This window comes from Schistocerca nitens, chromosome 7, assembly GCF_023898315.1.
Source record: "Schistocerca nitens isolate TAMUIC-IGC-003100 chromosome 7, iqSchNite1.1, whole genome shotgun sequence".
Lineage (NCBI taxonomy): Eukaryota > Metazoa > Arthropoda > Insecta > Orthoptera > Acrididae > Schistocerca > Schistocerca nitens.
This window is the reverse complement of record NC_064620.1, coordinates 150,068,466-150,081,005: the sequence shown is the minus strand read 5'-3', so window position 1 is coordinate 150,081,005 and position 12,540 is coordinate 150,068,466. Positions and strand designations below refer to the sequence as shown.

At 39.2% G+C, this 12,540-nt stretch overlaps 1 protein-coding gene across 1 annotated transcript in view; it reads right to left on the bottom strand.

Annotated features, from left to right (window-relative positions):
- The window catches only part of LOC126194947 (UDP-galactose transporter senju), an 86,435-nt gene extending 74,137 nt beyond the window's left edge, over positions 1 to 12,298 (bottom strand). Inside the window, exons 1-3 of the mRNA XM_049933335.1 lie at positions 11,935 to 12,298; positions 3,702 to 3,819; positions 360 to 406 (exon numbers count right to left, since the gene is read on the bottom strand). Of these exons, the coding sequence (XP_049789292.1) occupies positions 360 to 406; positions 3,702 to 3,819; positions 11,935 to 12,025 (256 nt within the window). The 5' untranslated portion in view covers positions 12,026 to 12,298. The remainder of the gene's footprint in view (positions 1 to 359; positions 407 to 3,701; positions 3,820 to 11,934) is intronic.
- Positions 12,299 to 12,540: the final 242 nt, after the last annotated feature.

Sequence of the window (12,540 nt, the reverse complement as noted above, 5' to 3'; positions counted from 1 at the left end):
AAAAAAATGTTTGTGGTAAACTATAGGTATTTTTGGCATATTACCTGAATTTGTGATCAAACTGGGGGATTCCCACTCAAAAATAAAAAGCTGACTACCCATGATCAGTGGGTGGGGCCGGAACAGTTTTAGCAAAGACAGAAGTCCCCCTTGAAAATATTAACTTTCATTTTTATCATACGATATGTCTTTTTTTTAAATATTTAGTTTTTCCAAATTTAAAAAAAAAAAAAAACTCTGTACGTAATGTGTTTACCATCTGCAGATGCTTATGGTATGAACTATCAGTTTTGACTGTCCTTTTCTGATTTTTCACAACAACTATTGCTTCTTCATCCTGATTAGGTGAGTTCACTTACCTCTAATGTGTAACTTTGTCTCATGAAGCAGGGAAGACACTGCATTGCTAGAAAACAAAACATAATCCACTATTAAAAAGGTCAAGAATATGTGAAGATTATTCCTAAATGTCAAACTATGGAAACTCCAGGTTGGAATATCAATAATATTAGGAAAGGAATAATTGCTACTCACCATAAAGATGGCAAGTTGAGTTGCCGACAGGCACATTGAAAAGACTGTTATTTCAGCCAAAACCTCCTTCAGAAAAGGAAACACACACACACACACACACACACACACACACACAGCTACCATCACTGGCAACACAGACCAGACGGCCTTTTCATTGTGGCTGACTGCAACTCAACATGCCATCTTCACAGTGAGTAGCAATCTACTCCTTTCTTAATATTGTTGATATTTCAACAACCTGGAGTTGTCATTGATTGTTACATTAGTAGAAATCTATCCTTTTCCTAATATTGTAGTTATTCCTAAATGTCAATGTAAGAAATTGTTCACATCACTACCTATTCCTCAAGAAATATTAATGAATAGCCTTTTGCTTTTCACCCCAACAGATACTTACTTTTCCTTCAGATTTTTGGGTTATTTTGACTTGCAAACCTGTATTATCTAAGTATTACGAGATCCAACAGAAAATGCATAACATAGGTCTATGTTACTGTTGCATATTTTTACATTGATTCTCAACCTATATTTCATATTTAATTTTGGGTAACAGCTCACTGAACAGAACTTCTCAAAATGCACATAAAGAAGACAGAACCTCACTAGCTTTTGGACAAATCCTTGTTTTATTACAGAGTTATTATAGAGAGGGAGAGGGAGATGGTGTCAAATGCATAAATCCTGGATTGTCAACCAGTGGAAATAATGGAACAACAATTAAGGATCCTTGGCCCCCTCCTTCCTTGCCCCCCTTTCAGCATCTCTCAATGAATTTGAACAGTTTATTAATAAATGAGGGTATCACATCCCACTGATGGCTTAAGAATTTAAATGCTTTGAATGTTATGAGAGATTACATTATTTTGGTTATTAACACTGGTCCTGTGTCCTATTGGGTGGGTGTTTATATCATCTTGTTCAATCCATGCACTGCATGAAGATAAACACATATTTAAAATAAAATAGAAGTATAACATTAGTAACATCAAATATTTGAACAGAACTTGGGCAAGAAATATACAGATAAAATTGTCAGCAGCTTGGTTTAAAATTGTGGTGTTATACATCTTCAGTACAGTTACAAAAAGGATTTTACTGACTAATTTAAGAACACATCAACAGTACCAGAAAAAGAGATCTGCCAAAGAATTTGGAAGGAAGGAGACATGGTCATTAGAGAGGGATCATGAGCTCAAATTAGGTGGGATAGGAGAGGAATTCAGGCATGTTGATTCAAAAGGCATCACCCATACATTTATTTACATTAATGATAACATTGTGAAAAAGATAGTTGCTACTCACCATATAGCGGAGATGCCGAGTCGCAGACATGTGCAACAAAAAACTGTCGAATGAAGCTTTCAGCCAAATAGGTGTTCATCTGAATGGACAAAAAACACACACACACACACACACACACACACACACACAGTCTTAAACGAGATGGTGGTGGTATGGAGGGGATTGGGGCAGGGAGGGGGGGGGGGGGGGAGGGATAGCAGGGTGAGGATGGTAAACTGCTGCTTGTGTGAGCATACAGGGACAAGCTGGGGAGAGGGTATGGCAGCTAGGTGCAGTTGGAAGCACCTACAGACAGCACACACTTCCTCCCTAGTATCAGCAGGCAGGCCATCTATGCACCGCTCCTGTGATGGTGTTTGTGCATTTGTACAATGCTGACACTTAGTAAACATATGGCACACAATTAGGAACACGCATACTGACTTAAAGGCAACTGGCACCATTTTTTTTATCTTTATTATTATTAAACACTTTGAGTTTTCATTTGATTTGCCCTCATAGTAGCATCATCCTCATTGTCTGCAAGCAGATCACTTGTAGAGATGTGGAGAATGTGATAAGACTGACTCAGTCTGTGTACAAAGAATTTTTTTTTAGCAATTCAACATTTTATAGTCCCTATTTACCAGTTTTCCATTTTAGAAATGTGTATGGAAATGAGCACAAAGTTTTACAGAAGTTTAGTGAAAATTAGCTGAAACTATAATTTTACCACCTCAGTAAGAACACTGCTTACATTCTCTTCAAAATTCTCATTGCATCATTCATTACTCAATCACACCAATGGTAGTATCTGTAAAAATGGTGGATTTATGAGTTAGGTGTTCATAGCATGTTTGTTACTAACAAAAATAAGACAAAAGTGGGTCTAGAACCGATGAAGATGAAGCACATGAATGTAATCAATACTTTTAAGAATTATTTTTTGTCTTTTGTCCTGAATGAAAAACTGAAGTTAGTATTTCTACTTTATCACATATACTTTCTTATTTAGCCTTATCAATTGTTGACAGAAGCAAAGACTTTTGTGATAGTAGGGGTGGCTCCAACCATCATCTGCTTCCTGTTCAAAGATTCCAATAATGAATGTTTACCTTGTATTTTTTGTCACTACGGACAGCGGCCTGCTGGAATGTTCAGTAAATCTACATAGCCTCAACATTAGCCATTTGACTGTCACTGCTGCATAAAAGCAAAGCTCCACATTCTGGCCCACTTGGGCCATCCAGAACTGACTGATTGCAGTTCATCCTCTGCCAATGGCATCACTGAAGCAATATACAGAGGTGTGGGGTCACCACACTGCACTCCTCGTCATTGTCAGCTTTCTAGACCTTGTAGGTGCTACTTCGCACTCAAGTAGCTCCTCAGCAGGCATCACAGCGCTGAGACTGCTGCATGAAGACCCATTCCATATTTCTCTGTGCACTACAGTCTTCAATTAGGCCCATATGCAATATATTAGATTTTCCAATTCTTTGAGAAATTAGTCATGAGAAGGACCAGCCAGTGACTAGTATAATATAATTTATTATTTTTTAGTCATTCACAATCAAATATTTGATACAAGTATCAGAGCAACTAAATGCAGGACTGTCATTTTCTTTAAAAGTCTATAGTTGGAGAAGATTTATTTGGCAAGGGGTAACTACTTTATGCTGCATCACACTTAAGTTTTCATATTTTGACATGCCACTGCAACAGGAAATCTACACTGTGTTAGGGTTAAAAACAAATGGTTAAGGAGAGATGGTAAGCATGAGGTCATGAACATGCATGTCATGCCCATTATGTTCTTAAAATGATTTCATCAGAGCACAGAAGTACCAATGGAAGTTAAGTAACACAATACATGTATAACTTACTCTTTGCAGTAAATGGAGACAGAGACCACCAACTTTACCACCTCTGTGAGCAGCACAACAGTCACTGTGTTATAGCTGTATGTACTAGTTGAACTTTGTGATGCTGTGACAAGTATCCCTACAACAAAGATAAAGTTGCTATCAGGAACAGTTGCATATGAAGGTAAAAAGAACAATACATCAAGAGAAACCAAATGTTAAAGTCATCTGACAACTGAAGGACGATTTCCATATATAAAATATAGTATTACAAAGACCATTGGACAGCCATAATGGATTGGCATAGACTTCTGCACAATGACAAGTTGGTATAAAAAAATATAATTTTTATGTGATTAAATTTCTATTTTAGATGTTACCCTACCAATGTGCATAAATGGTTTTTTTCTTTTATTTGCAGATATTATGAAATCAGCAATTTATGAAAAAGGTATATTGTGATCAATATTTGCCAGATTATTGGAGATATGTGAGCTGCCACTTTACTGCATTATGTTGACTATCAGTGTTCTGAAAATCTTATCTCAGGACAGGAAACTATTCCGGACTACAGGACAGCAGATGTTGTTTATATGGAAAACACTACAATTTGAGACAGAAGACAAGTATCTACTTAACATACAGTGAAAGGGAAACAAAAATGAAACAGGTTTGACAACAGACAAATATCAAAGGAAAGACTTTTGAAGCAATTCAGTGATTTATTCATCAGGAACAATGGAAACAGGATACTGTAAATAAGAAAGAATTACATATGAAGCCAAGCTAAAACTGAGTAAGGTTGGGACACGAAATTTAATGCAGCTTTTCAGGAGAAGGGAAGGTTAGGGCTTTACACCCAAACACTGACAAGGTCATAATATAGACAGGCTTAGCTTCAGACTACAAACGGATAGGGAAGGAAATTAGCATTGTAATTTTTCAGAGGAATGATTCCAGCATTTCCCTTACATGCATTAGAAAAGCCACTGCAAATTCAACATTAGTCGGCTGGATGAGGGTTTGACTACACGCCTCCAGAATGTGAGTCTAAATCTGGGAGATACGGGGACAACTACACTGTCATAGTTACAGCGATAGATAGCACACGACCTACGGTGTGTAAGAACTGGAAAGAAGTAGAATAATTCCATGCCAGGAACATCAGACTGTTATCAGTCGTTGAGCATTCTAGTGCAGCATTAATTTTATTTACTTTATTTTTGTCTATATATCATACTTTATAATAGAAAATCCCACATGGAACGCAACAATATTACGAAAGGTATAATTTCTACTCACTATATAGCGGGGATGCTGAGTTTCAGGTAGGCACAACAAAGAGACTGTCAGAAAATGAGCTTTCAGCCAACAAGGCCTTCCTCAGAGATTTAAAAAACCACACACGCAAATGCAACTCACACACACATGGCCACAGTCTCTGGCTGCTGATGCCACATATCAAGCAGCACTACATAATGGGAGGCACAACTGGGTGGCAGGGAGGCTGGAGAGGGGAGGGGAGGGGTAGTGGGGTAGGGGTGGGAGACGGTAAAGTGCTGCATAGTAGCATAAAAAGACAAGGTGGACAGAGGGTAGGGCAGCTAGGGGCAGTCGGAAGGTTAGATAGAGGGCGGGGAAGGCTTAGCACAAAAGGAGAGGGATAAAAAGACTGTGGTTGCATTGGTGGAACAGAGGACTGTGTAGTGCTCAAATGGGAACAGGGAAAGGGCTAGAGTGTAAAGACAAAAATTGACAAAAGTTGAGGCCAGGAAGGTTACAAGAACATAGGATATATTGCAGGGAGCAATTCAGAAAAGCTGCTGTTGGCGGGAAGGATCTGGCACAGCATGTGAAGCAGTCATTGAAATGAAGAACACTGTGTTGGGTGGCGTGCTCAGCAATGGGGTAGTCCACTTGTTTCTTGGCCACAGATTGTCAAAGGCCATTCATGTGAACAGACAGCTTATTGGTTGTCATGCCAACATAGAATGCAGCACAGTGAATCCAGCTGAGCTTGTAGATCACATGACTGGTTTCACAGGCAGCCCTTCTTTTGAAGGTATAGGTGACACTTGTGACTGTACTGGAGGTAGGTTACAGGGATATGAACCATAAGGCAGGAGGTTGGGAGCAGGAGCTGTGTAGGGATGGATGAGGATATTTTGTAGGATCAGTGAGTGTCTGTGTCTGCTTGTGTCTGTGTATGTGAGGATGGATGTGTGTGTGTGTGTGTGTGTGTGTGTGTGTGTGTGTGTGTGTGTGAGAGAGAGAGAGAGAGAGAGAGAGAGAGAGAGAGTGTGAGTGTATACCTGTCCTTTTTTCCCCCAAGGTAAGTCTTTCCACTCCCGGGATTGAAATGACTCCTTACCCCCTCCCTTAAAACCCACATCCTTTCGTATTTCCCTCTCCTTTCCTCTTTCCCGATGAAGCAACAGTTTGTTGCGAAAGCTTGAATTTCGTGTGTATGTTTGTGTGTCTGTCGACATGCCAGCACTTTCGTTCGGTAAGTCACATCATCTTTATTTTTAGATATATTTTTCCTACGTGGAATGTTTCCCTCTATTATGGGGTCTGATAAGTGCTCAACATATGCCCCTCAATTTTTTTGCTGTAGAATGTATCCAATGGCTAGACACCAACAAAATTCTAGATTCTTGAATAAGTAAAATCTAACAGAAAATCTAGAAAGAACAAGTTCCAGTGAACTTTAGATAGTCTTCATAACAGTTTTTCTCGTTACTATATGAAACTGAAACCATTTTCCGTTAGTTGGCTGCATACTTTAGTACTAGTAACTTGTGTTTTTTTGTACTATGTGGCATAATGTTAAAGAGCTGTTCTGGCCTGTAATGCTACTTTCTCCATAAGGGCTACAATTGCCTAAATCTAGTCTATGAAATTAGAGGCATCCAACTCGCACATCTCCTCAGACAACCATAAGAACTTCTTCGATACCAGCACAGCTGCTACAGTATCTTTAATTAACAGTCCCTGCACTGTTGTCTAGGTCACTTTCCCTGCCAAGTGGTTTATACCACTCTTACGAATGCACCTTTCCAACCACTAACTAGTCAGGAATCATCACTGGTAGGACTCGATGAAATGTAGGGTTCCCTGTAAGACGAACCATCACTTAATAGACGAACCATCACTTGATGCTTCACCCATCTCCGTAGCCGAGGTTGCTAATGCAGGCCTGTGCAGTTGTGAAGTGTTACCACAGAATTGTAAAAGAAAAATCATTAAGATCATTAAGTGTTTGGTAGTGACAGATGCTTGAAGCAACTATAACATATATCTTCTCTGGCCCTTTACGGGACAAGGGGGATTTGAGAAGGCTGGGAAAGGAAACTGGCTACGTCTTTTTCAAAGGAACCATCCCATCATTTGCCTTATGTAATTTAGGGAACTTAATGAAAACATAAATTGATAAATTGAAAGACACAACAGAGAATTGAACCGCCAGTTTCACTACAGAAGACCATAGGTTTCTTCATTCAATCACTGCATGAAAGCCAAAGTGGCAGATATTGAGAAATGAGATATCTGTTGAATTCTACAGAGAACACATGAAAGAAGTTGCTTCGCCTCTAGCAGCAGTCCTCCCCCCCCCCCCCCCCCCCCACGTTAGCAGATAGAGCAGTGAAATAGAATAGTATCAGGTAAGGAAAAAAAGCATAGGTCAATCCAGTTTTCAATAGGTGTCATCAGACAGATGTACATAATTGTAGTCCTGTATTAATGACATCAATATGTTGTACAATTACATAATGTGTTTCATGCTAACACATTATGATCTTTTTGGTGAATGAACATCTCCTCACTGAAAATCAACACATATTCCCTACTGAGATATCTTGCAAATCACAGCTTGCTTTGTTGGCCAGAGGAATTCAAAGAACCGTAAATGCTCTTGCCCAAGTTGAAGCCATGCACTTTGACTTTGGTAGCCACTCCATACAGGTCTGCACTGTTGTTTAATGAACAGAGTATGACCTTACCAATTATTGGTCATAATTTGTGATTGGATTCAGGTTTCACAGAATATTAAACACAACATAGCATTCTTAACAGGACAAAATCAACAGACAGAAACCCCCCCAACCATTGCTGTTTAGAATCTGCTTAAATGATCTACTGAATAATGTCAGAAGTTCTGTGAGGCTGCATGCAGATAATGCTGTTGTCAACAGGGAAGTTGCAATGGCAAAACACTATATCAAAATGGAGGATGACCTGCACATGATCAATGATCAATGTAGAGACTGGCACTGAATGTAAATAAATGGAACATTATTGTATGTAAATTAGATAGAGATACCTGTGTGTTCAAATACATTATGGGTATTAAAATGACCAGAAATGGTAACAATCGCAAATACCTAGGAGTAAGCAGATAGGACTTGGACAAACTGGAAGAGTCATTGATTGTGAGAGTTTCAAAAGGAGCATAGACAACATCTGATTGAAACTGGAGAAATGCTGAAGTCAGAAGATGAAATAGGCAAAAAGACAAGGCCCAGGAGAAATCTTTGGGTAACACACAAGAAACCAAATTTAACAGACAAAAGGAGAAAATACAAAAATGCAACACGCTAATGGAAATAGGGTACAGAAGCTTAAAAATTTTATTGGCAGAAAGAGCAAAATTACTAAACAGTATGGGCAGAGGACAAATGCAAGACTATAGAAGCATGCATGACTACAGGAAAAAAGGGGCTGTATATGGGGAAACAAAAGGCATTTGGAAAAAAAGAGAACCAGCTATATATACGTTAAGAGCTCAGATAGCAAGCATGTACTACACAAAGAAGGGATGGCTGAAAGGAGGATGGAAAAAAAAAGTAGGCATATACAAAGGAAACTATAACTTGAAGACAAATGTTAGAGAGAGAGACGAGGAAGTAGATGACGATGATGATGATATGGGAGATACAATACTGTGTGAGGAATCTGACACAGCACTGAAATACCCAAGTTGACACACCGCACCTGAAGAAGACAACGACACTCAAAATTGTCGATATCCTTGTAAGATGTACGCCACAGACGAAACAGAATATTTTCACGGCATTGATTGGAATACACTCACTGAAATTCTGAAGGTAGCAAGATAGATACGAAACACATGTATATCACAATAGTAAAAGTCTATAAGCTGACTAGCTCCACAGATGATGAAGAGATTGATGAAATGTATGATGAGATAAAAGAAATTACTCAGATAGTGAAGGGAGATGAAAATTTAATAGTCATGGGTGACTGGAATTCGATAGTAGGAAAAGGAAGATAAGGAAACGTAGTAGGTGAATATGGAATGGGGGTGAGGAATGCAAGAGGAAGTCGCCCGGTAGAATTTTTCACAGAGCATAACTTACAATAGCTAACACTTGGCTCAAGAATCATAAAAGAAGGTTGTATACATGGAAGAAGCCCGGAGATACTGACAGGTTTCAGATAGATTATATAATGGTCAGACAGATATTCAGGAACCAGGTTTTAAACTGTAAGACATTTCCAGGGGCAGATGTGGACTCTGGCCACAATCTATTGGTTATGAACTGTAGATTAAAACAAAAGAAACTGCAAAAAAATTGGGAATGCAAGGAGATGGGACCTGGATAAACTGACAGAACTAGAGGTTGTAGAGAGTTTGAGGAAGATCATTAGGGAACGACTGACAAGAATGGGTGAAAGAAATACAGTAGAAGAAGAATGGGTAGCTTTGAGAGATGAAATAGTGAAGGCAGCAGAGGATCAAGTAGGGAAAAAGACGAGGGCTAACAGAATTCCTTGCGTAACAGAAGAGATACTGAATTTAATAGATGAAAGGAGAAAATACAAAAATGCAGTAAATGAAGCAGGCAAAAATGAATACAAATGTCTCAAAAATGAGATAGACAGGAAGTGGAAATGGCTAAGCAGGAATGGCTAGAGGACAAATGTAAGGATCTAGAGGCTTATATGACTATGGGGTAAGATAGATACCGCCTACAGGAAAATTAAAGAGACCTTTGGAGAAAAGAGAACCACTTGCATGAATATCAAGAGCTCAGATGGAAACCTAGTTCTAAGCAAAGAAGGGAAAGCAGGAAGGTGGAAGGAGTATAGAGGGTCTATACAAGGGCGATGTTCTTGAGGACAATATTATGGAAATGGAAGAGGATGTAGATGAAGATGAAATGGGAGATATGATACTGCGTGAAGAGTTTGACAGAGCACTGAAAGACCTAAGTCGAAACAAGGCCCCGGGAGTACACAGCATTCCATTAGAGCTGCTGATAGCCTTGGGAGAGCCAGCCCTGACAAAACTCTACCATCTGGTGAGCAAGAGGTAGGAGACAGGCGAAATACCCTCAGACTTCAAGAAGAATATAATAATTCCAATCCCAAAAAAAGCAGGGGTTGACAGATGTGAAAATTACCAATCTATCAGTTTAATAAGGCACGGCTGCAAAATACTAACACGAAATCTTTACAGACAAATGGAAAACCTGGTAGAGGCGACCTCGGGGAAGATCAGTTTCGATTCCGTAGAAATGTTGTAACACGTGAGGCAATACTAACCTTACGACTTATCTTAGAAGAAGCATTAAGGAAAGGCAAACTTATGTTTATGGCATTTGTAGACCTAGAGAAAGCCTTTGACAATGTTAACTGGAATACTCTCTTTCAAATTCTAAAGGTGGCAGGGGTAAAATGCAGGGAGCGTAAGGCTGTTTACAATTTGTACAGAAACCAGATGGCAGTTATAAGAGTCGAGTACTTGAAAGGGAAGCAGTGGTTGGGAAGGGAGTGAGACAGGGTTGTAGCCTCTCCCCGATGTTATTCAATCTGTATGTTGAGCAAGCAGTAAAGGAAACAAAAGAAAAATTCGGAGTAAGAATTAAAATCCACAGAGAAGAAATAAAAACTTTTGAGGTTCGGCAATGACATTGTAATTCTGTCAGAGACAGCAAAGGACTTGGACGAGCAGTTGAACGGAATAGACAATGTCTTAAAAGGAGGATATAAGATGAACATCAACAAAAGCAAAATGAGGATAATGGAATGTAGTCAAATTAAGTCAGGTGATGCTGAGGGAATTAGATTAGGAAATGAGACACTTAAAGTAGTAAAGGAGTTTTGCTATTTGGGGAGCAAAATAACTGATGATGGTCGAAGTAGAGAGGATATAAAATTTAGACTGACAATGGCGAGGAAAGCGTTTCTGAAGAAGAGAAATTTGTTAACGTCAAGTATAGATTTAAGCGTCAGGAAGTCTTTTCTGAAAGCATTTGTATGGAGTGTAGCCACGTACGGAAGTGAAACATGGACAATAAATAGTTTGCACAAGAAGAGAATAGAAGCTTTTGAAATGTGGTGTTACAGAAGAATGCTGAAGATTAGGTGGGTAGGTCACCTAACTAATGAGGAATTATTGAATAGAATTGGGGAGAAGAGAAATGTGTGGCACAACTTGACTAGAAGAAGGGATTGGTTGGTAGGACATATTCTGACGCATCAAGGGATCACAAATTTAGTATTGGAGGGCAGTGCGGAGGGTAAAAATCGTAGAGGGAGACCAAGAGATGAATACACTAAACAGATTCAGAAGCATGGAGGTTGCAGTAGGCACTGGGAGATGAAGAGGCTTGCACAGGATAGAGTAGCATGGAGAGCTGCATCAAACCAGTCTCTGGACTGAAGACCACAACAACAAACAGAATGAATAAAATAAAGGGAGCAAATTGTTATTTATAACTTGTACAGGAACCAGACTGCAGTTCAAGAGTGGAAGGATATGAAAGGGAAACAGTGGTTGAGTTAGGAGTGACGCAAACTTGTAACCTATCACTGGCGTTAATCAATCTGCATATTGAGCAAGCAAAGAAGCAAACTAAAGAAAAATTTGGAGCAGGAATTAAAAGTTCACGGATAAGAAATAAAAAGCTTACGGTTTGTCTGTGACATTGTAAATCTGCCACAGATAACAAAGAAATTAAGAGGAGCAGTTCAATAGAATGTATACAGTCTTGAAAAAGTAGTAATAAGATGGATTTTTAACAAAAGATGACACGTTAAGTTGCAGACAGGCACAATTAAAAGACATTTACACATAAGCTTTCGGCCACAGCCTTCGTTAGAACAAGAGAAACAAACAGCATTCATTCACACAAGCACGCACACCTCACGCATAAATGACTGCCAGCTTATTCCAGAATGATTTATCTGCAGGTAAAGCATATTTCATATTGATTTTACCACCAACCTTGATTTATAAACAACACCATGTACGCGATGAATATCACTACGCTCCATTTCGTGGGGAACAGTTCATTCCAACTAATTCGCAACGACATTTTTACTAGTTCATCACCTTTACACAAACGTCAATCTAAAGGTAACGGTAGGCACCGGTAAGAGCATTTCGTGAGCCCTAACGTGTTTCACAAGCTCGGTTGTACGGCGTTTAACTACGGAAAGACCTGTATAGGCATTGTTACCACCGAGCCGTAAAGCCAGTGTGTTTCTGACTTCCTGTACGTACGTCACCAACCTGCAACTGTCTACTTGCTTCGCTAGCATTTTAACGTTTCCTGGTAACCGGCGAAACCTTTAAACAATACGCTGTCTTCTCATGTTGGGCAACATTAAGTGTACTTTATTTGCTCGGTACACGTAATTAGGCGCAGAAAGGGGAGAATAATACACAGGCAGGTTAGGGGGCAAAAAAAAAAAGGCTTTTCTTATTTGATGAACGCCATCCCTCATATCGGCAAATAATTTAATGTTTATTACACCTTTAGGCATGTGACATATTTATATGGTACAACTATATCTTTGGCTTAATCTTGATAAGGGCTCATCAAAGTTA